Source organism: Sciurus vulgaris (genome assembly GCF_902686455.1).
Source record: "Sciurus vulgaris genome assembly, chromosome: 6".
In the NCBI taxonomy this organism is placed as follows: Eukaryota; Metazoa; Chordata; class Mammalia; order Rodentia; family Sciuridae; genus Sciurus; species Sciurus vulgaris.
In genome coordinates, this window is record NC_136466.1 from 58,440,239 (window position 1) to 58,463,616 (window position 23,378).

General features: G+C 39.1%; 1 protein-coding gene across 2 annotated transcripts in view; it reads right to left on the minus strand.

Annotated features, from left to right (window-relative positions):
- FBN2 (fibrillin 2) overlaps nucleotides 1-23,378 on the minus strand; it is a 231,373-nt gene that overhangs the window by 17,653 nt on the left and 190,342 nt on the right. For both annotated transcript variants that reach the window (XM_079144676.1, XM_079144675.1), the window contains exons 46-56: nucleotides 22,367-22,483; nucleotides 20,736-20,864; nucleotides 20,117-20,236; nucleotides 17,118-17,243; nucleotides 16,685-16,837; nucleotides 15,756-15,821; nucleotides 15,329-15,454; nucleotides 14,648-14,767; nucleotides 13,582-13,704; nucleotides 12,986-13,117; nucleotides 543-668 (exon numbers count right to left, since the gene is read on the minus strand). In XM_079144676.1, the coding sequence (XP_079000802.1) occupies nucleotides 543-668; nucleotides 12,986-13,117; nucleotides 13,582-13,704; nucleotides 14,648-14,767; nucleotides 15,329-15,454; nucleotides 15,756-15,821; nucleotides 16,685-16,837; nucleotides 17,118-17,243; nucleotides 20,117-20,236; nucleotides 20,736-20,864; nucleotides 22,367-22,483 (1,338 nt within the window). The remainder of the gene's footprint in view (nucleotides 1-542; nucleotides 669-12,985; nucleotides 13,118-13,581; nucleotides 13,705-14,647; nucleotides 14,768-15,328; nucleotides 15,455-15,755; nucleotides 15,822-16,684; nucleotides 16,838-17,117; nucleotides 17,244-20,116; nucleotides 20,237-20,735; nucleotides 20,865-22,366; nucleotides 22,484-23,378) is intronic.

The following is a 23,378-nucleotide window of genomic DNA, read 5'->3' on the forward strand; positions in this document are numbered from 1 at the left end:
TGCCTTAAATCTTAATATACCGTACTTTTTCAGTTGCCATAATTAGATGTGATGGTTATAAAATATGCACTTTTTTGCATTAAGATACAACACAATGTCACAGGAAAATATTTTGTAAAACATTTTCTGTACCACTAATATAAAAATTAACCTTCATTGCATTTTTGAAATGTGGAATTTACTTTGCATTAATATCAGCAGAGCTTACCTCACATTGCAAATATTTTCTTTTGGAATTAAATCATCTTCTGATGTAAGTTTTACTAAGCTCACATTTTCCGTAGAGCTTAATTAATCTTAATTTTGGAAAGGCTATATAAGATTGCTATTTACATTACACATAGATGTGCACCACAAGACACACGTGTACAAACAGGTCATTTTAATAGATGTGTATTTTGAGGAAGAGGTTTGTGGATTACTCAGATTGGAAGAGTGGTTTAGCAGACAAGAATATTTATATATGCAGAGCTCTTCTGTGATGACATCATAAAACAGATGTTTTATTTACTAGGTAAAACATAATTCCTATGTCAACTTACCAAGACATTCAGTGCCTGAGGAACTTGACTGAAATCCTTCATTACACTCACACCTGTAGCTTCCAATTATGTTAACACAACGCCCATTTTCACAGATTCCTGGTTTGGTCCTGCATTCATTTTCGTCTTTAGAAAAACAAATAATATGAAAAATGAGCAACTTGTAACATTATATGTAACATTATAATTTACTCGTCTTCTAGTGAGTTAGATCTTTTTTTTTTTTTGAACTTTTCTTTTACCAAAATACTAAGATGGGATTAAACAGTCATGTGTGACTATTAATTACTCTTTGTCTCATTCTTCTAGGTGGTTCATTCTTAAGGGAGCATTCCCCCACCACCTCTCTGGGGGGAGATGGATGGGCTTCTATTCAGAATGGGAAAACTGGCCTCTGAAAGGGACAGACTTGCCCCAAGACACCAGCCCAAAGGGGAAGAACTTTGGATGAGAGGATGTCAGTTTATGTAACTGGAGAAAAAGGCTGAGGGCAGCAGGGTGGGAGGAGGGAAAGGCCTCCCAGGCAGGCCAGGAAGGCTTTGGGGAACACCACAGAAGCTGTGGTCTGTGAGGACAGTCAGCAGGAGAGGGAATTGGGGGAGTGCTGCCCTTTTGACTGTTGATAAATAAACAAATCTATTGGAACAAGATTATTCTATCAAAGTTTCCCAAATCTGTACTTACTGTATTTATTTAATATTTCTTAAATTTTATTTATTTATTTATTTTTAAAGCTACAGTGTTAGGAGTATAAGTAATATTCATGGTAATTTTATATTTTTGATAAGTTGCTCCTTTATCTTTACACATTTTAATTTTTAGTCTTCAATTTGCAGGTTGTGCCCCTCCCCAGTGTGTTTCTCTTTCTCTTGCCTTGAATAGCTTGCTCCATTGCTTTTTTTCCCACCTATCTCACATTTGATGAAGGTACATTTCTTGCAAAAAGTGCCTGGCTGCATTTAAAACAATTTATAAAACTTACATTTATCTTTAAACCAGCAATTTAACCTACATCTATCGTGACTGCTGCAGTGTCTCGATTCTCACCTGCCATTTGATGTGTTTTACCTGTGCTGCGCTATTGCCCCTTTTCCGCAGCTGCTTGGTCAGTCTAATTTCCTACACCTTCCTCTTGCCCCCAACTCATATTTAGAAATGACAATGTACTTTTTATTTCTCTAGTGTTAACCATTAAACAATTTCAACACATGCTTTAAAATTATCCATGATTTAGCAATAATTGAGCAGTCCAAATTAAAACTTTGTTGCTCAATTTATAGGTGTCCTATATATGGAACATTGGAACGTAATGGGTTTTAATGCATATATTTTCTACCAGGGCCAAGAAGTATCTGTTTCAAAAGTTTCTGTAACAAGCACCTTTGTGAGTATTTACTTCTCTTTGCTCTCTGCCAGTGCCAATCACCATGCTAATGTGATCTAGAAAATTTGACTTGTGGGGTGGGTACTGGAGATTGAACTCAAGGGCACTTGACCACTCAGCCACATCCCCAGCCCTATTTTGTATTTTATTTAGAGGGGGTCTCACTGAGTTGCTTAGTACCTCACTTTTGCTGAGGCTGGCTTTGAACTCAAGATCCTCCTGCCTCAGCCTCTGGGATTACAGGCGTGGGCCAGACTGTGGAACCAACCTAGATGCCCTTCAATTGATGAGTGGATAAAGAAACTGTGGTATATATATACAATGGAATATTACTCAGCCATAAAGAATGATAAAATTATGACATTTGCAGGCAAATGGATGAAATTGGAGAATATCATGCTAAGTGAGATAGGCCGATCTCAAAAAGCCAAAGGACGAATGATATCGCTAATAAGTGGAGGATGACACATAATGGGGGGTAGGGAAGGGTTAGAGTTAGGGTTAGGGAGGGGGGCAAGTATGGAGGAAGGAACTACTGTATAGAGGGTAAAGAGGGGTGGGAGGGGTGGGGGGAAGGGAAAAAATAACAGAATGAATCAAACAACATTGCTCTATGTAAATTTATGATTACACAAATGGTATGCCTTTACGCCATGTACAGAGAAACAACATGTATCCCATTTGTTTACAATTAAAAAAAAAAAAATGCAAACCAAAAAAAAAAAAAAAAAAGAAAATTTGACTTGTTATATTTGCAATGTACTACCATCAGCATCTACTTAAACAATGAAATTTACTGGCTTACTGACTCACCATCACTTCACATATACAATTACCTCCTCTTGGGTTAATTTAAAAAATTATTTTAGAGCATACAGTTTGGGAATTATTTCAGAGAGGGTATGTGAGTGGTAAATAAATTCTATAACAGATTTCTGACAAGGTCTTATTTTGATTGTTGCTATACTTGATTTTAGAATTTTAGTTCAAAATTATTTTATTTTATACAGCATTACTATTCACTTGTAGGAACTCTAGCTTTTCTTTCTGGAAGCTCTAAGGAGTTTTATTTTGTTCTTAGTGTTTTGAAATTCATGTTGTGTCTTGATGTAAATATCTTTTCCCTTTTAGGAAAAAAATTATGGATATTTAAAACTATATAAAGTAATGCGCTAATCTATGAATTTTAAAAATTGTCTATTGTTTCTAGAATCTGAGGGTGCAAGGTCTGCCACCTTGATCTAACCTTTTCCCTAATGCCATCCCACCTTTGTTCTGATTAATATTTTAGTTGTCTGAATTGTGCTTCTCAAAAAGGGTTCTTGCTGGATATACTGCCTGAGCTCAGATGTATAATATAGCATTTATGCTTGAAAAATAACTTAATGTGTCTCAAATTCTTACATTACTTTTGCTTTACTGCCACTGGCCTTGAGAATTACCCAAAAAGAAGCTGCCGTGTTGTTGACATTTGTAACTTTAGAAGGTAAATTTTGGTTTGATGTGCAACTTAAGAAATTTTCATCTCCAGCATCCACTTTATATCCTTTGCCAATTTCTGGACCACATCTGGATTGCTAGTATTGACATTTTCATTATCCATCATTCCTGTCCATGCTCACCTGCCTAATCCAGTGCAGCACAACAGACTTGAGGAAAATGGTCTCAGACATGCCTCATTTTAATTCACATTCAAGTTGCAAATGGCTATTTAGTTCTCCCAATCAATGATCCTTCTGTTTCTCAGTATGTTCATGCTCCCATTTTCTAAAATAAGTACCTCAACATTGAAATGTGTAAGACCTCACCCCACCATGAGCTACCTGGATGGGGCCTTATCCTCTGCCTACAACTGAAGTGTCTTTGGTTTTCCTAAGGCTAGCCCTGCATTGGCACTCTAGGATTGTCCTCCAACATTTCAAGGACTGAGCCCCTCAGCATGCATTTTCTAGAAATTATATCCTAATAAACACTCTCTCAATCACATTTTACCTCTCAAGTTTGCTGCCACATTTCTTTATTTCCCTTCAAGATAAAACCTCCTGAAAGAAGAGTGGTCCTGTCTATTCCTCATATGATTCTTTCCTTAACTCACATGCTCTGGTTTCAAGATGGTGGCCTAGAGGGTGGCTGCATTTCATGTTGCTCCAGGACTCAGGATTCAAAAGAGGAGATATTGAGACACTTGGGACCAACTCAAAGCAGCCGGGTGACTCTCACCCGTTGGGAAGGCATCCCGGATGGGACGGTGGTCCCAGAACACAGGGAACTTTGTGAAGCAGAGCTGCCGGCGAGACGCCCCTCCCCCCGCTGGAGCAGTGAACTCGGACAACTGGGAGCGCCGTAAAGGAGGCCGCTCGGCACAGCGCTGGGACTCGGAGCAACCACTGGGGCTCCGGCGGCTGCCCAGGGGAGGAGTGGCCAGGAGAGCTGTGTGGACTCAGAACACCGGGGCCTGCCCTGAGGAGGAGGAGGAGGAGCGTGGCTGCTTGGATTTGGAGTGACTGCACCAGAGCTACAGGCGGTTGCCAGAGGAGAAGCTGTGCGGCGAGCTGTTTGGACTCAGAACGACTGCTTCGAACCCCAGGGCCTGCCCTGAGGACGAGGAGGAGGAAGAGGAGCGCGGCCGCTTGGATTCGGGGTGACTACACCAGAGCTACAGGCGGTTGCCAGAGAAGGGGCTGCGTGGCGAGCTGTTTGGACTCAGACCCCTTCTGAACACCGGGGCCAGCCCGGAGGAGTAAGAGGAGGAGGAGGAGGAGCGCGGCGGGTCATTTGGACTCGCAGTGACTGCATTAGCGCTCCAGGCGGCTGCTCAGAGGAGAAGGCGAGTGGTGAGTTGTGTGGACTTAAAGTGACAGCTCCTGAACACAGGGGGGCTGCCTGGAGGAGAAGCGTGGTGGGTCGCTTGGTCTCGAGTGGCCGCACCAGAGCTCCGGGCGGTTGCCCAGAGGACCTGTGCAGCGGGTCACGTGGATTCAGAGCCACTCAGAGCGACCGCTCCTGAACACCCGGGGGGTTATCTGGAGAAGGAGGAGGAACGGGGAGGGTCACTTCGACTCAGAGTGATTGACTGCCCAGGGCTACGGGTGGTTGGTGGGAGGAGGAGGCACGCAGTGAGTTGCTTGGACTCCTAGTGACCGCACCAGAATACTGGGCGGCTGTCTGGAGGAAGAGGCGTGTGGCGGGTCTCTGGGACTCAGAGCGATTGCACGGGGCCCCAGGTGGCTGCTCAGAGGAGGGGCCGCATAGCCAGGTGATTACATGCACAGCAGGGTCCCAGGACCTAGGAGGCTTCTGGGTGGAAGAGCCGCACAGAGACAGGCTTAGGGCGGAGCGAAGGTTCCAGGCCTGCGGGCAGATTCTCTGAGGAGGGGCAGCCTAAGGAGATTCATCTGCAAAGGGTGAGGCTCCCAGGCCCAGGAGGTAGGGCCGGGCCCCTGGGAACTTTGCAGAGGAAGGCAGCCCAGCCCAGGCGGTAGCTGTAATTGAGGGGAACCTCTAGGAGGGAACTGACCAGCGAGACCTCCCCACCGGGTGAGTCTTCCCTGCTGGGTGAGGTTTCCCCACAAGGACGGTAAAACCAGAGACTCAGGCCCAAACAGGCCTTGCCTCAGCCCGCAGCCTAGGTCCCCTTTGGATGACCATTGGTCAACAAGTGGAGGCACCTCTGCCCACTAGCAGGGATTATACCCCACCTGAAGGCCACCACTCCTAGAGAGGCAGCTTCCTTGTGGAGCACCGCATTATCAACTTCCTCCAAGACTTCAGCCTACTGAAGGCTAAGGGGGGATATATATAGAAATCTTCAGGGACATTGTAAGTCAATAGAGGAAATCTGCAATATCTCAGCGGTCCACTGATACCTGAACAATATGAGAAAACAAGGAAAGAAAATGCTGCAAACAAATCTAGATGTTACATCAATAAAACCCAATGACAGCAAGGCAGAAGAAATGACAGAAAAGGAGTTCAGAATGTACATAATTAAAATGATCAGAGAAGCAAACGATGAGATGAAAGAGCAAATGCAAGCATTGAATGATCGCACCAATCGACAGTTAAAAGAGCAAATACAGGAAGCAAAAGATCATTTCAATAAAGAGTTAGAGATATTGAAAAAAAACCAAACAGAAATCTTTGACATGAAGGAAACAATAAACCAAATTAAGAACTCCATAGAAAGCATATCCAATAGGATAGAACACCTGGAAGACAGAACCTCAGACATTGAAGACAAAATATTTAACCTTGAAAACAAAGTTGAACAAACAGAGAAGATGGTAAGAAATCATGAACAGAATTGACAAGAACTATGGGATATCATGAAAAGGCCAAATTTAAGAATTATTGGGATTGAGGAAGGCCTAGAGAAACAAGCCAAAGGAATGAACAATTTATTCAATGAAATAACATCAGAAAATTTCCCAAATCTGAAGAATGAAATGGAAAATCAAGTTCAAGAGGCTTATAGGACTCCAAATACACAAAATTACAACAGACCCACACCAAGGCACATTATAATGAAAATACCTAACATACAAAATAAAGACAGAATTTTAAAGGCTGTGAGAGAAAAGAACCAAATTACATTCAGGGGGAAACTAATACGGATATCAGCAGATTTTTCAATCCAGACCCTAAAAGCTAGAAGGGCCTGGAACAACATTTTTCAAGCCCTGAAAGAAAATGGATGCCAACCAAAAATCTTATACCCAGCAAAACTTACCTTCAAATTTGACGATGAAATAAAATCCTTCCATGATAAACTCACATGCTCTATCTGTCCACTGAAGTTTTCAAAACAGATCACCAGAGCTTCTTCCTCTTCCTCTTAGTAGTGTTATATGAAGGTTACTACTCCCTAACAATTGTATTTTAGTTCCTCAGACACCACACCAACCTGGAGAACCTCCTATCTTGCTGGCTACTCATTAGTCTCCCACAGATTTTTAGTTACTTCAAATATCACAGTGCCCAGAGTTCCATCAAGTTTCTTCTACTTTCTATATTCCTCTCTTGGTGTTTTTATCACTCCCACATTTTTTTAAGCACACGTATTTGCCAGCAATTTTTTTTTTTTGGGTGCTGTGGATTGAACCCAGGGCCTTGTGCTTACAAGGCAAGCACTCTACCGACTGAGCCATCTCCACAGCCCCTTGCCAGCAATTTATATCTCTGGTTCATAAATACCTCTGCCCATTTCATAGTATACAAAACTTTTATTCTTTTGTGTTCTCACAAATCCTGGTTCTTTGTCTTTTCCATACCTATTAATGGTAGCATCATCCAAACAGTTATTCAAGTAAAAACCCCAGGACTCATCTTTTATGCCTCTTTTCCTTTGTCCACCATATTCAACCAATCCATCAGCAAAACCATCTGTTGCTGAATGCCAATGTATGTCACGAATCTGTCCACTTCACTCCCTTTTCAGATTCTTATTGTCCTAATCTTTATCCTTTCATCTGGATGGTTTTTAAAACCACATAAATGAAATCACCCCTCTGCTCTTACCTCCTTAAAATGCATTGCCTAACACAGCCAGAAATCTCTAAAAATGCAAATTAGACAATAACAGCAACTAACAATTTAATTGAAATTTTGCTATTTGCCAAGCACTGTTCTAAGGGTTCTATAATTCTTTAATCAAGCCAATAGTCCTATGAGGTAAGTGCTCTCATTATTCCCATTTGTTTTTACAGGAGGAATTTGACGCACACAGGTAAGCTAAGTTGCCCAAGGTCCCTGAGCTGGTAGACATGAAACCATATTTCTCAATTTCACCATCCATCCCCAGGGCCCACAAACCACTCCCCCTGATGCTCTTTGCATAAAGCCAAGCTCTTCATGGTGGCCACAGTGCTCTTACAGTCTCCTACACAAACTCAGCTCTGCTGGGCCTCACTTCCGCCACAGGTGCTTTTCTCTTGATATTTCTTCGTTTTTCCTTTCTTGGCTGCAGCTTCGTCAGAGAAACTGTCCTCCAAATGACTCTACAGGAGCCTATAGAGTCTGTCATGGAATATTTTCTTAAAAAGATCACTCTATGAAATGGTAATGTTGATGTCTTTATTTATTCCATGCCTGTCTCTCCTAGATCACGATGCACATAAACTTCTGGAGAGTAGGGGAAACTGTCCTTTAGTTCCTTACTGTGTCCTCAGCACCACAAACATCCTAAGTGTTCAATAAATACACCTAAAGCAATGAACAACTGCTCTGCACTGGTTTTTCATGAGGCAGTGTGCCTTTTTTGATGTACAAGAATCTCTCCTCCAAATACTCAAACATATTTGAATATTTTTTCCTGTTTCATTGGTTGTTTTCTTTTTTCAAGGACTTCTACGATGCATGTATTATGGATTGATTTGTCTTTCACCTGTTTCATTCTTCTATCGATCCCTTGCAAATCCACATTCCTGGCTGCATTTTCAAACTTTTTGTGTTTTATGACTTCTAATGTGACTTTAATTTCTGTGGCAGGTTTATTTCCTCCTATGGCTTTACTAGATTCTCATTTCTTAATGCTGTCTTATCTTCTTTTTCCCAATCTTTTATCTATTTGAATTTTTATTTAATATCTCTTACAGAACATTAGAGTGTTTTTTCTAACTTCTTCTGTTTTCCTGAGGTTCTTGAGTCTGTTTATTTTCCTTTCTTCTCTTTTTATTTTCAATATGTAAACATTAGTTGTAGATTTGTGCAGTTAATTCATCTTTGAACCATTTTCTCCAGTTGAGCTACTTGCTGAAACAATAGCAGAGCAAGTCACAACCAGGCATACTCCACTGTGTCAATTTGCAGTTTTTGTAGGAACATTTCCTCACCAATCTATCACGCTTTTTTATCCTGGCATTACACTCAGGCTTTCAGATAATTTAGGAGGTCAATGTGCTTGTGAGTACAGTTCTTTAAGTCTTAAGAGTCTTAAGTGATTGCTACTTTTCCTCTTTTTCCTGCCTTACTCTAGAAGCCTCCACGTCTAGATGAGTTTGTGGATAATTAAACAGCATGCCACCAGCTTCTCCTTCATTTCTACTTCTCTTGATACTGTGGTGTAGAGCTGGGTCTCTACAAAAACACCTCCACTGCTCTCTTCTACCTTTGTCCCTAACCTTCTAATCACATTGCTGGATGAACTTTTTAAAAAATTGGGGCAGTCCACCAACGTCTAAAGAAGATTATGCCATAAGCCAATCCCAGAAAACCAAAGGCCGAATGTTTTCTCTGATTAAGTGGATGATGATATTATACGGTGGTCAGGGGGTACGGGGGGTGAGAGAAGAATGGAGGAACTTTAGATTACATAGAGGGAAATGAGGGGGGGTATTAAAAATGGTGGAATGAGACAGACATCATTACCTTATGTACATGTATGATTACACAAATGGTATGAATCTACATCATGCACAACCATAGAAATGAAAAGTTGTACCCCATTTGTGTACAATGAACAAAAATGCAGTCTGTAAAAAAAATAATAGAAAAAGATTATGCCACTGAACATCTTCCATGTTTTTGTTTGAAATTTTACATTGTTAGAAGATCTTGGAAACCTGCTGTGGCGACTGTTTCTCTGTTGAATCAAGATAGTCCTATATTCTTCCTCGCTTGTCGTGTTTCTAATATCTTCCAGGTTTGAAAGAGAGATAAAAAAAAAAAAAAACCTCTATTCTATCAACTTTAAAATAAAACCTTCCTTCCCCTAGATTACATTTTGGAATGTTAATGAATTCAGAAGGTATTCTGTTGTCATTTTCATTAAAATTTAATGATCTTGGTACATTTTTTCTATTTATATGAGTTCTCTATTCATTTAATTGTTTAAGAAATAATTACTGCGTTATAATACATTGCATAGTCAAGTTTCTATCTCTGATTAAGTTCATAGTTTTCTTTACAAAGGTTTCAGGTTTCCTGTATAATTTCCCTAGCTTGCAATATTTTAAGTTGTTATTGTAGTTGACCTTTCTGAGTAATTTTGTTGGATTTCAATTTCATGTACTTAATATTTTTGAAAATTGTTGTAGGGACTCTATCTTTCATCCTGAGTTTTGTAAACACTTATAATATTTTGGCTATTTTTATGGAATTTCTAGTCACAAAAACGTATTATCTGCATAAAATGAAAAATTTCCCCATGGTCCAAAATAAGACATTTGTGGATGTTTCAGTTATCAGTGTGGTATAATGAAGAGCTTGAGGATCAGAAAAGTTCCAGAACCTACATCTTTTGTATTGTCATTTAACAAGGAAAATACACATGTAAAATGTGGCCCTGGATCTTTTCTTTGAAAAAGAAAGTTCATATAATTATGGAATATTAGGGGCAGAGTAAACACCCCTCTACTCCACCCCTTCCACCAATTCTATACACAGTGAGGAAACTGAGGAAGAACTGAGAATTCAATTACTCTGAAGGCACATAGTTTATTTAGGGCAGTTCCAGGACCAGACACCTGGGTTCTTAACCTGATCACAAGGCAGACACTCTTTTCCAGAAATATACATATAAATGTAATGGTATTGTAATGAAAAAATTCAGGTGGTTACAGAAATCAGAAATTTTCCATGTATAAAAAGCAAAACACATTTTTAAGTATTTGAACAAGTAAAATGAGAAGACATTCACTCAAATAAAATTAAGAAGGAAGAGAAATAAATGAAAATGGGCCTTATGTGCAAAAAGAAGACAGGATGTAAAGTTAACAATATCTATTTCCTCCCTTCCATACAGGTTAGCATTTTTCCCAGTGCTAGATTTTAAGGAACATATATTATGACTTAGGAGTGTAGGTTAATCTTCTGAGTTTACACATCTTAGAAAACCAGTGTTTTTGAAAGAACAACTAAACCAGTGACTTCATTAAGTAATGCATTTAAATGAAGTACCTAATAAGTTAGAGGAAATTATGTGCTATGGTTTGAATGTTGAAATGTCCCCCAAGGCCCATATGCTAAAGACTTGATTCCTAGGGTAGTGCTACTGAGGGGAGGTAGAACCTTTAAGGAGGAGAAGCCTAGAAAGATGTCCTTAAGTGTCATGGATTGGCTCTGGAGTGTTACCCAAGGCTCATGAGTTGAAAGCTTGGTCCCCAAAGCAGCAATGTTCATAGGTAGAGCTTTTGGGAAGTGACTTTATCATGAAGGCTCTGATTGCATCAGTTGGTTAATCCATTGATTGGTTCATAACTGAATGGATGACTACGAGGTGGCGTAAAAGTAGGAGGTGGGACCATGATGAATGACACAGGTCTTGTCCCCAGCCCTGTCTCTCTCTTTCTGCTTTCTGGCCTCCATGAGGTAAGCAGCTCTGCTCCACTGCACCCTCTCAGTCATGATGCTCTGTCTCACCACAGACCCACAGCAAGGGAGCCTGCGGACCATGGACTGAACCTCTGAAACTTGGGTCAAAATAAATCTCTCCTCCTATAAGTTGTTTTCCTCAGGTATTTTTTCACAGAGATAGAAAACTAACATATAAATGAGGTAACCAGGAGCATGTCCCAAAGGGGATTACAGAGCCCTTTCTCTCATCCTTTTGTTTCCTGACTGAGGAGGTGAGCAGTTTTGCCATGCCATGTGTTCTTGCCAGGATGTGCTGCCTCACCACAGAACCAAAACCATGGGGCCACCGACCACAGACTAAAACCTCCAAAACTAGGAACCAAAATAAGCCTTTTCTAAATTAATTATCTCAGGTGTTTCACTATAATGACTGGAAGCAAAGATGCTATGAAATCCACTCATAATCTGATGGGTTGTTTCATACATTTAAAAATTAATTTTATATTACACATGTCATTCAAGAATTAACTCTTTTTGTAAAAGATTAAAATTGACAGAGTTAAGATCACTCTAGAACAGTAATCTCTAATCTCAGTATCTTCCCTAGAGGTTAATTCATCCTATCAATTGGTGTTTTCCTTTTCAAATCTTTTACTATGTATTTCCTTACTTGCATATGTACCTGCAGAAATCACACAGTATCTATAATTTTCTTCAATATATGACACATTGCTTTATACTGATCTATAACCATGTGCTCAGAGTTCTCTATTAGTACAAACACATATTCATCTTACTCCTTGTAACTGCTCTGTATTTCCTAGCATGAATATGCCACAGTTCATTTACCTATTCCTCTCTAGTGGACAATTATGTGGTTTCTTTCTTTTCTTTTTTGTTGTTGTTGCTAGAAACAGCATTGTAGTGTACTTTCTTGTATTTCTTTTCTGTGGTAGATTTGTTTGTTAAAATGAACTCTACTGAGGTATAATATGCATGCCATAAGATAGCTGTGTATTTGATGTGCACGATTCAATGATTTTCAATAAATTACACGTAGGTACAACCATTGCCATGGCGCAGTTTCAGAACATTTCCAAAGGGATCCTCATGTCTACTTACAGTGACTCTCCAGTCTGACTCCTAGCACTAGGCAATCACTCAGAGATTCGTTTGGTATTTTTTCAAAAATAGGGAATTCCTAGTGAACCTCAGATGTCCCTTTAAAAATACCTACATTTTTCTAGGTATGGGAAATTAGGAAAGGAATAGCAGGTTCTCAATTAAAGGAGGGGGGGGGCATCACATGAGGAGGAGGAAGGCAGTGCAGTGGGCTGCAGTGGCCCAGGTGACAACACTCTTGGAAAGCAGTGCTGAGACAATGCACATGGTGACCCAGGCCAGCTTACAGGGTGCTGGACCTGGCATGCATCATAAAATAATAGCCCTACCTCCTCCCTTTATTCTTGAATTAACTGAGGCCCAAATATGTTGAAAAGTATGGTAAAAATTACGTCAGTGTCTGTAATAGAAGTCTGTAATAGACTACCTGCCTCTTTAAATACTCTCCTTACTCACGTGAGAACAGAAAAATGAGGCAATTACTTCATGTTTCTATTTTGTAACATGAACAGAGTCATTTCAAGAAGTTTTCCAACACTTCTAAATCTAGTGTTCCAGAGTTTCAGGACACATAGGACCATGAAAAGCCAAAGGGCACATGTTCTCAAGCCACATGCTCACCACTGCATCATCCCTCAAAACTTACCTACACAGCCTTCTCCATCAGGCCTGCGGGCCATTCCAGGGGGGCAGATGCACATGAAGGTGCCAATCAGATTCTTGCACATCATGCCTCTGGATTCACAGTCATGCAGCCCTTCTGCACACTCATCCAGATCTGTACAGCATTTTTAACAGGAAAAAACAAAAATAGGAAATGGTCTGCAGCAGGCTATACTTCAATAATTTTAAGTCACATTTTTGGTCTTTGGCTCTTAACATGTTACTTTATGGTGTGAAAGAGAAAGGTGGATCCTGGTCTCTTCAATTGTAAGCTATATTCCAGATTTGCAACCATTTTAGAATTAGTCTTAACAACAAGTTCAGGGAAGGGCAATATTTGCTTTAATAAGAACCCAAGATTGTGACATAGTGGCTCCTTAACCCCTCCTACCTTCTTCAACTTAATCGCACAAACCATCAGATGTCTCACTATGTAGGTATGAAAATCTATCAGTAATATGCTGTCATATTTATTTTTGTAAAGCTCTAGAAGAAGTCAGCTGAGAAGTATAAAATTACTAAAATATACTCCAGGCAAGGCAAATAAAGTTCCAATGATTCCCTTGTCTGTAGCTTTACCTTTACACATCTTTTGGTCCTCCCTGAGGGCATAGCCAACTGGGCACGTGCATTCATAGGATCCAAAGGTGTTCATGCAGCGGAAAGCACACAGCAGTGGGTTCTGGGCACATTCATTGATATCTGACCAAAGAAACAGTCATGTGCTTAGCCTTGAGCTCTAATCATTTGTTTTTAAAATATAAATGCATTTACTTGAAGGTTATATAAAAAGCAATAAGATAATAAGATTTCCACTTCTGGTATGAAGAAATTGGTACAGGGTAAACTCATCCTCCAATAAATAACTGCTATAAACTTTGGAAAAACAATATAAAAACTACCTGAAATTCTTTAGTGGTGAGTTAAAACTCAGAGCAAACAATCAGCAAGGAGTAATTTCCACATTTTTCCCCCCTGAAATTACCCTGCAGATGACCACTGTCCCGGTAGTGGCTGTACCTGGTAGCTCAATCTCCAAAAGGAACTTTTTGAGATCCTGTCCAGAAGAACCAGGAGAGGAAACCTGGGGCTAACTAATGCTGCTAAAGGGTGAGGGAAGCTCTGGAGAGAAACAAAACTGTTTTCCACATGCTTAGACTAAGCTGCTGATTGTACCATGCACGTGTGGGGCAAAATCAAGGAAGCTGGCCAGGAAGGCTTACGGAGCAGAACTGAAATCTGAGCCTTCACCCTCCCCAGGCCTGCCAGACAATAGCAGACTACAGCGTTCACTCACATTAACTGCCTGAGATAAAAGCATCAACATCCTTCAGAGCAAGAGAACTTATTTCAGAATATACCATTCACAATATCTAGAGTATAAATTCAAATTTAACAATATACAAAAAAGCCAGGGAAATGTGACCCAATCTCAAGCGAAAAGAAAATCAGTAGAGGCCAACCCCAGATGATCTAGATGCTAGAATTATAAGGGTTTAGAGCAGCTCTTGTAAGAGTGCTCACTGAGGTAAAGGAAAATATACTTGTAATGAATATGAACTTCAGCAGAGGAGCATAACAATATAAAGATTAAAATATTAAAATACACTTTATATATCAAGATGAACAGACAAGGATCACTTGCCTTCACAATTCATCATGGGTCCTGGCTCAAAGCCTTCATTGCAATTGCATTCAAAACTCCCAATAACATTGGTACATGTACCGTTTCCACATGGGTTGCCGATTGAACACTCATCAGTATCTGAAAGAAAAGAGCAAGAAAGTGCTACAAGGCTTGGAGAACTTTTTAGTTTAAAGAAGTTTGCCCATGAAGACCCCACTGGCCCTCACACATTTCCTGGATCTCTGAAGTGCATAATGACCCTCGCACCCCCTGGCCTAAGCTGGCTGGTCTTTATGCCAATACTTATGAAGTATTGGTGTATAAGGCTCTGACCCCTAGATTGCAATGCTTTCTCTAAAGATTACAAATCCAGAAAAGAGATGTGGTCCTCAGTTTTAAGAGTAGGTGTGAAAAGACAAAGTAAGTGGAATTCTTTCCCATTTAGAAGTTTTGGCAACTCTAAATCTCTGGAGAGATCAGAGTTTATATACTTGATTGAAGATGGGAGGTTAGGAAAATTTCTCCATCTTCACATAAACCAAATCAGACTGGGAAAGGTAGGGTAGGTGAAGAAAGAACTGTTAGTGGTTACTTATACTGGCTTTGTAAATCCCACCACCACGTAGGGTACCTGAGATACCCTTTGTTGAATTTGAGAAATAAAACAGAAACTTCAAATTGTGTGGAGCCAACACTCACCCACACAGCGCACTCCAGTGTAATCAAGATTGTAGCCCATTGGACATTCACAGCGAAAAGATCCATCAGTGTTGATACACTGACCATTTGAACAAATGCCTGGGCTCTCAAGACACTCATTGACATCTGAAACATACAACTGCCCATGAACTTCCTCATACAGAAACAACATGCCAATATTGTTTATATCTATCCAACACAGATTAAAATTAATAAAACATGATATTTATTTTGTCAGAGAAACATGTGTTTCATATATCACGGCAAGCTCATGTACAATGCATATGATACAAAATATTATATATGTGCATTAAATAAAATATACTAAGTGTTACATAGTACAATTAGCATGGTTTATAAAGTAAATGAAAGATAATATATTTGCATAAAATGTGAATATAGGAATAAAATATATATGAAAGCACACCTTCACGTGTGTCATGAAGACTGGGGACAGTTCCATGGCCATATGGACACAAGTCTTGGAATGCAACTATGGAGAAATACACAAATTTTCCATCATTCCAGAGCATCAACCATCAGAGAACTTAACCAATGAACAATATACATGAAATTGTACTTATTTGTTTTATACTCAGATGTCCTTAACAAGAGTCTTCTATTTTCACAATTTATTTCAAAAGCAACACCGAGTGTATTTATAGAAGGCCATCTGAACTTGACCTCCCAGGGTGCCACTCACCTAGGTCTCCTTGTTCTTTCTGTTTTTGGTTCACTTAACAATGAACCACCAAAAAGAACTCCCTGCCCTTTGCTCACAGAAGCCACCTCTAACCTGAAGACCAGGCCTTTTTGATCCTGTCAGGAATTAGTCTACAATTCACTGATGCTCACAAAACGTAGGAGGTTGCTTGTTTCTTCATGTGAATAGCTATTGCATGATTCGACTCTCAGAATTTACATAATATTCTGAGAACCACAGCTTGTGATGATGCCCACGTGGGACTTTTTGTGTGTGTGAGGTGCTGGGGAGGGGACCCAAGGCCTTCTATGTGCTACACACAGACTCCCCACACCAGACTACTGCAACCATCGGAATAAAATTTCCATCCTCTTCTTGCATCTCCTTCCCTGAATCTCTCAAATTCATTCTTCTGAAAGCAAGTAATACCAACTAGGGGAGGAAAAATGAGATACATGGGCAAGTCTCCCTGCACTTACACATGTTGTATACAAATGTTGAAAGAAGTTTCCCAGAGGAGGATGCTCACTGAACCATCAAAATCCATCCATGAGGGGATCATATCACCCTCAAAAAATTCATAAATTACTTGTCACACTGATTCAACAGACATTAAAACCCTGGTGCAAATGTGTTTATGCTATCACTCTTACCTTCATCGTCTTTGGGGCACAGCTCACAGGGGTCGCCCCAGCCCTCTCCGGGCATCTTACTGCAGCAGCATTTTGCTTTGGTGGTGTTGAAAGCTTTGGGTACTGAACACTTCCCATTCTCAAAATTTGTGAAGCAGAAACTCTGGCGAGTATCTTAAGAAATCAAACATAACAGAGCTCCTTACTGGTCATTTAAACAGATGGAATAATTTGTATATAACTCTTTTTGTCAGAACATTTCTCATGGGCAGAACACATAGGGCCTGAAAAATTGTCCGTTGCATATACTTTTGAGACTTACATTTTTAAATTACGTTTATTTTTACCATAAACATGTACTTTGTTAGGAGAAAACACTAGCCATGATGGTTTGCCATCTAGCTCTGAAGTTTCTAAGGGTGACTTATGACTGAAAATTCATTCCGAAGCTTACCAAAGCATCTTCGTCCATTATCAGACAGTACAAAGCCAGGGGGGCAGATGCACTGGAAGCTCCCTGGGGTGTTGGTACAGGAACCAAAAAGACAGATGTTGGGATCTTCGTCACACTCATTTATATCTGCAGAGCAGAGGGAGAATTTGTTAGTTTATTCAAACCAATACACTGTTCAATATCTGAAAAATATGTATTTGTCCACACTATAATAGTATACTACCAGCCAATAGAGAATAAGTATGAAATAAGAGATTAAATTATGTATGTGCTTAAATTTGTTCTTTTAAAATAAACTATTATATGCTTCAAGAGTTAAATAGCACATCCAATTCCAACCAACCATATGTGGGAAGTCCTAAGTCATCACTAGCTCCTTGCATTTGATCTTCAAGGTTTGTGTACTTCCACATGCCTACTTAGGTGACAAAATCAACATCTCATGCATCACAGACTCAACATGGCTACTGGCTGATCCACTTCCTGATGCTTCTCTCAATAATCCAAATGGGGAGCATGGAGCCAGCCTTATTTCTCCCTCTGATCTTTTAACCCCCATGTGCAAATAGCACATGCGCTTCAACTCTACCTCCTCAGTATTCTTCAACCCATCTTTAGTTGTCACCTGTATCACTGGAAGCCTCAGACTTCTGCATCTTTCCTCTCTTCTCTCACTGCCACCAGGGCTGGGTGCTTTTCTAAAGCATCCATCTGATCACTTTGAAAACTTGTGCCTATGGAAGTAGGAGGACTCAGCTACATTGAGAATGTTGTCATTTCCCCCTGACCCCAGAGTGGTTCCTTAAAATAAATAAGGATATCCCACCAATGGTGTTTGGGCATTTTTTCATGGAAAGTGAATGTTTTATGGGTTACTTTAACTGAGTGAAACAATATCACATAATTTAAGACACATCAGAACACAAGCTCCATGAGGACGTACCATGTCACTTTAGCTTACATTGCATCCCCAGCCCCTAGGGCATGATGTCTGGTTCATACTAAGATCTCAATTCATATCTGCAGAATTTTAGTGAACGAGTCATATCACAGCCCTTTCAAAAAATAAAAAAACCAAACATCCTTGCAATGCCTCCACACTGCCTGGAAGATTAAGTTCAATCTTCTGAGCTGGCCCCATGATGTTCTCGACCATGCTTGTATTGCCTATTTTCAAATAGCTTCTTCTGTTCTCTTTCCTTCTTTCATTAGCAAATTCCCAACCAATCAGAATGTTATGGGTCCTTTGTGAAGGTTTCCTTGATGCTCCAACCTCTCACCACTACCAAGATTATTCACAAGCTCATGCTGTGCTCCTACACCCCAGACATGCCTCCAGAGCAGTGTTTGCTGTGATGACTACACAAAATAGGGTTACTTACAAAACACATCTCTCCCATTAGGCAGCAAGTTCCCTGAAGGCAATTTTTGTGCATTTTTGTTTTTAACCACCTAGAACATGGATTTATATGTGTGTACTCACAGCATGTGTGCTCATGTTAGGAAGAATGAAAAACTGGCAGAAGAGACCCTAGACTAAAGGAAATGTTAATATAGTGAAGAAAGATTAAAAGCCAAATTTTCAGAGATGAAAAACAGTGGTATAACCAAGAATGTTTACGAAAAGGAAAATAGTTCTGAAGTTCAATAAACTGTTAACTAAGTCATAGATATCTATATTTTCACTAAGAGAAAAGGCAGCCAAAATTAACTATAAAAGGCAGCCAAGATTATCTGAAATAAAGAAGCCTATGAATATGTATGTATATGGTGGTATAGTTGCTATTATTGTTCCATGAAGAGATGGATCATGGACACATGAAGAATCAAGATTAAATATGAGAAGCTGGGGTTGTGGCTCAGTGGTAGAACACTCGCCTAGCATGTGCGAGGCCCTGGGTTCAATCCGCACCACAACATAAAAATAAAATAAAGGTATCATGTCCACCTACAACTAAAAAAAATATATATATATATTTAAAAAAGAGATTCCAACTGACTTATTAAAAAAGATTAAGTGTGAAAAAATAAAAGAAGCTTCTTATTACAATGATTCTAGTATAACTATTATTTTAACTGGACAATCTTATAATAAGATTTTTATTATAAATTACAAAAATCAGAAAATCAGCACAAGTAGGGATACTCATATTGTCTAATTAAATGGTCTGAAACATAATTAAATTCTAATGCAGTAAATAAATGGCTTCTTTCAGCTTCACAACCCTCTTACTGTAAATAGTAGTGCTACATATCTTTAGATGGAATCTTGCCAAAAGTGATAGAATTTAAAAAATAGCATAACTCAAAGGCAGTAGAAATCTTTAGCAATTTTTTCATGTTAGAAAAACCACACTAAGATGCTGGTGCTTCTGAATTTCAACAAGGCTGTAAAAAATAATTTGTATAAAAGTGAAATAAAGTGAACTGTATAAAGGTCGACCTTCATCATGTCCACTAGGCAATCCTGGGACCCACTTTTGATGTGGTTATGCTGTTCTCGTGTGCTGGAAGAGTTTCAACAGAAAAACATCTGTTATGACAAGTGGATTAATATTTTCTGTTTTGACATGAGGCCTTCCCAAGAAAATAAAAGTCTCAGCAGAATTGTCAAGATTTTCTACTTCATATTTCTAGGACCCTAGACACCTTTAATAACTTTTTTAAAGTTGGGTGCCAAAGATTACAATTTTTGTAGACACTCTTTAAATTCAGTAGAAAGTCTCTGTTGACATTTGGAAAAAAGATTAGAGTATGATGAAAATTCCTTGACTAGCATAAGATTTCTGTTAATGAAAAATCCCACATCCCTAAGTTTTTTATTCCTAGTATCAAATTATTTCTGATGGTTTAATAAAACAGATGTAGGCAGCTCTATATTTAATTCCATACGTCCGCATGCTTGTGGTGACTGAGATTCAATCTATTTCCGCCAGCTCTGTACGAAGTCTTATTAATACTTCACAAATTGTCGACTTCAGAATGAATGCTAATCTTACCTATGCAGTTCTCGCTTTTTACTTCATACCCTGGGGGACAGATGCATCTGAAGGATCCCTCCAAATTCTGACAGGTCCCAGGAGAACAAGAGCCAGGAAGGGCAACACACTCATTAGTATCTTTAGAGAGAAAGAAAAGAAAAAATAATTAAAACATTAGATGACTGTTACATAAATTGATCTATCTGCTGAATGATATTAACATGATTTCAGGGCTGGGAATGTAGCTCAGTGGTAGGGCACCTGCCTACCTGGGCCACCACAGACAAATATGCTTGTGATACTTTTCTGACATGCTAGGTAGTTCTGTTTTGTTAAGTTAATTTTCTTGATTTATTTCCTTTGCTCACTTTTATTGAGCCATTGACAGCCTCCAGCTCTGTTCCCAATGAAAACATTGCCTAGGACACATTCCCAACTGTTGGCTAACATCTTAGACGAAAACTTCCATATCACAGCTTATCTCGTTCATGTGATCTAATGATCAAATGAAATGTGAATGAGATTCCCTAAGTATGTGTGTGTGTGGTGGCTGGGGCGGGGCAGGGGGATTCATATTATTGCACAAAATCAAATGCCATCAAACACCATGAAGGCCATATGCTGTTTAGATACTTACCTATACAGTTTTTGCCATCTGGAGTAAGTTCATAACCTTCATTACATAAACACTTGAAGGAGCCAATTTCATTGAAACACCGACCATTCCTGCACACTTGACCGAAAAAGGAACTGCACTCATCTATGTCTATAAGCAAACAGGAGTTAGCTTTTCAGAGACAGCTCTTACATGCATGGGATTTCACTAGCAGAAACTTAAAAACACATTCATTGTTCTACATCTGCAAAAACCCTACATTACAATTCCCAATCAGCACAGAAAAAAATGGCACATGAGAATCTTGTAACTAATAAGGTCACATATACTCCTATTGTATTTCAGCCACAAAGGTGCATTTTTGGTTCTAATACAACTCATGAATTTATAACTAGATAAAAGTTGAAGGTTTAAGGTGAAGCTTTCTATTTTTGTCCAACTGAAAAGTATTTCTTTTTCTGGATGCAAGGGGTTATATGGGATTTAACTTAATAGTTTAATTTGTAGATCTATTATCTGGAGATTAAGTATGTTAACCACAAAATATACATAAATAATTGAGCATGCTAAATACAGAAAAACCAGTTAATATAGAAACTCCTCAAAATTGCAGACATAATACAGAATTTTAAAAACAAAAAGGACATTAAAAGGTAGGCGTTTAGTGAAATTTCGAGGTGATTACATGTGAGTGATTTCCTGGGTTGCTGGAGGACTGTGCCTTGGTCAGAGTCATGCCTGGGTCTTCTAGTTTTCCCTGCCTATATAGTGCTTAAGAAACTACAGAGAGGTCGAGGTTGAAAAAAAGTCCAATTGGCTGTAAAACTTTATCACAATTGCAGAATTTTGAAAAACAAAGACAACAGGAACGTGAGTCTGGTTAGCTGAGGAAGTGGGTGGGGTTAAGTTGTGAAGGTCTCATGCTCTAGAAATCCTAAGTTACTTCCACAGACCTTGCAGGGTCATGTAATTTAAACGTGTTAGGCTGCAAAAGTACTGGTACAGAGCCTGGTACATGGGATACGCATGTGTTGTCATTTTTCTTATTGCTTCCTCTACTCACTTCAGAAACCTCTCCCACTCACTGTTAATTCCCAGGTCCCATTTGTTATGTAAGTGTGCACCAAAGGCTACACACCTATACTATGCATAGGAGAAGTTTCTGGAAACCTAGTCACCATGCACTATTTTTGTAGGGAAAGGCATTCAGTCTTCAAAAGCTGAGGGAAAATAAAATTTTAAGATACTACATGTTTATAATGACATTTGAACTGCAAATCAAGAATAGACTTGTATGAAATACTTATAGTTACATTGAAATAAAAAAATGTCCACTTTCAATCTCATCTAAGAAGTGAAAGCAATCTAAAACATAAATCACTTCCAAAATGTTTACTATCATCTAAATGGCCTTTTCTCCTAAATTGATTAGTCAATCGACAAAAGGGTTAAAAGTAGTATATTGTCTTGTGATTATTTAGGTCAAAAAATGATTTTAGTTAACTAGAAATTGGCCAATGATATTACATATCTTTTGACATATTTTCCATTTTAATAATAGGAGCTATTTTTGGTCTCTGGTTTTATGATTTGTTTCAGAATAGTCTGTGGAAATGAAACAGAAGCAATAAAGGACTGACCGATGAACTTACCTAGGCAGTCATTATTGTGAGTGAGTTCAAAGCCTGGGTAGCACAGACAGTTATAGGATCCAACAGTGTTTTTGCAAGTTCCATTTCCACATGGGTGCCGTTCACACTCATCAACATCTGCAAAGAAACAAAAGCTTAAAGGAATTCAACCTTTTTTTTTGCCGTACTGGGGATAGAACTCAGGGCCTTGTGCTTGCAAGGCAAGCACTCTACCAGCTGAGTTATCTCCCCAGCCCAGAATTCAAGTTTTAATTAGAGAAAAAATGGTATTCACTTTTTGCAGATTTTCTCAGTATAGTACTAGGGGCCCATATTTATTTGAGAAAAATAAGTATGAGGTAGAAAAAAGTCAAAAACACAAAATTATAAAAAACATACAGTTTAATGACATATTAGGCACATACAGCACTCAGATCTCACCTAATAAAGCATTTCCTCAGCAGAAATTTTTTAAATAAATAGGTTTGCTTGTCAATTGTAAGGAAATGGACCTTTTGAAATATTAAAATAATTTATTCTATTAAATACCATAAACACTTGCCCAGAAGTTTATAGACCTTAATTTGAGAAAACAAAGATAAACTTTAGTTTCTTTCATTTTAAACTTTAATTTAAACTCCAAATTAGGGTTTATTTAGAACTCACTATCATTAGCCTTCCAAAAGACTGAAGTCAAAATACTTAGGCCATCCATCATAAGAGAGAGTGTACTCCTGGGACTGTGAATTCCAGGCTGCTGAAACTCTACCATGCAAAAATGGGGCGCTCCTCCTTAGGAAGGAAGCTCTGACTGAGGGGACTGATAAACTTTAATCATGGAAGAACTGCTAAGAGTAGGAGCAGATGTCCCCCATGTGAATTTCTGAACCGTAAATCTCATATATTTTTTGGCAAATCATACTCTCTGGGCGTACAGGAGAAGTACAAAAAGTCCATGCAAATAGGACCAGCGCCTCTTTTCCTTTGTACAAGCAACAGTTAAAAGAATTTTCCCTGTCACAGCAGCAGAGGT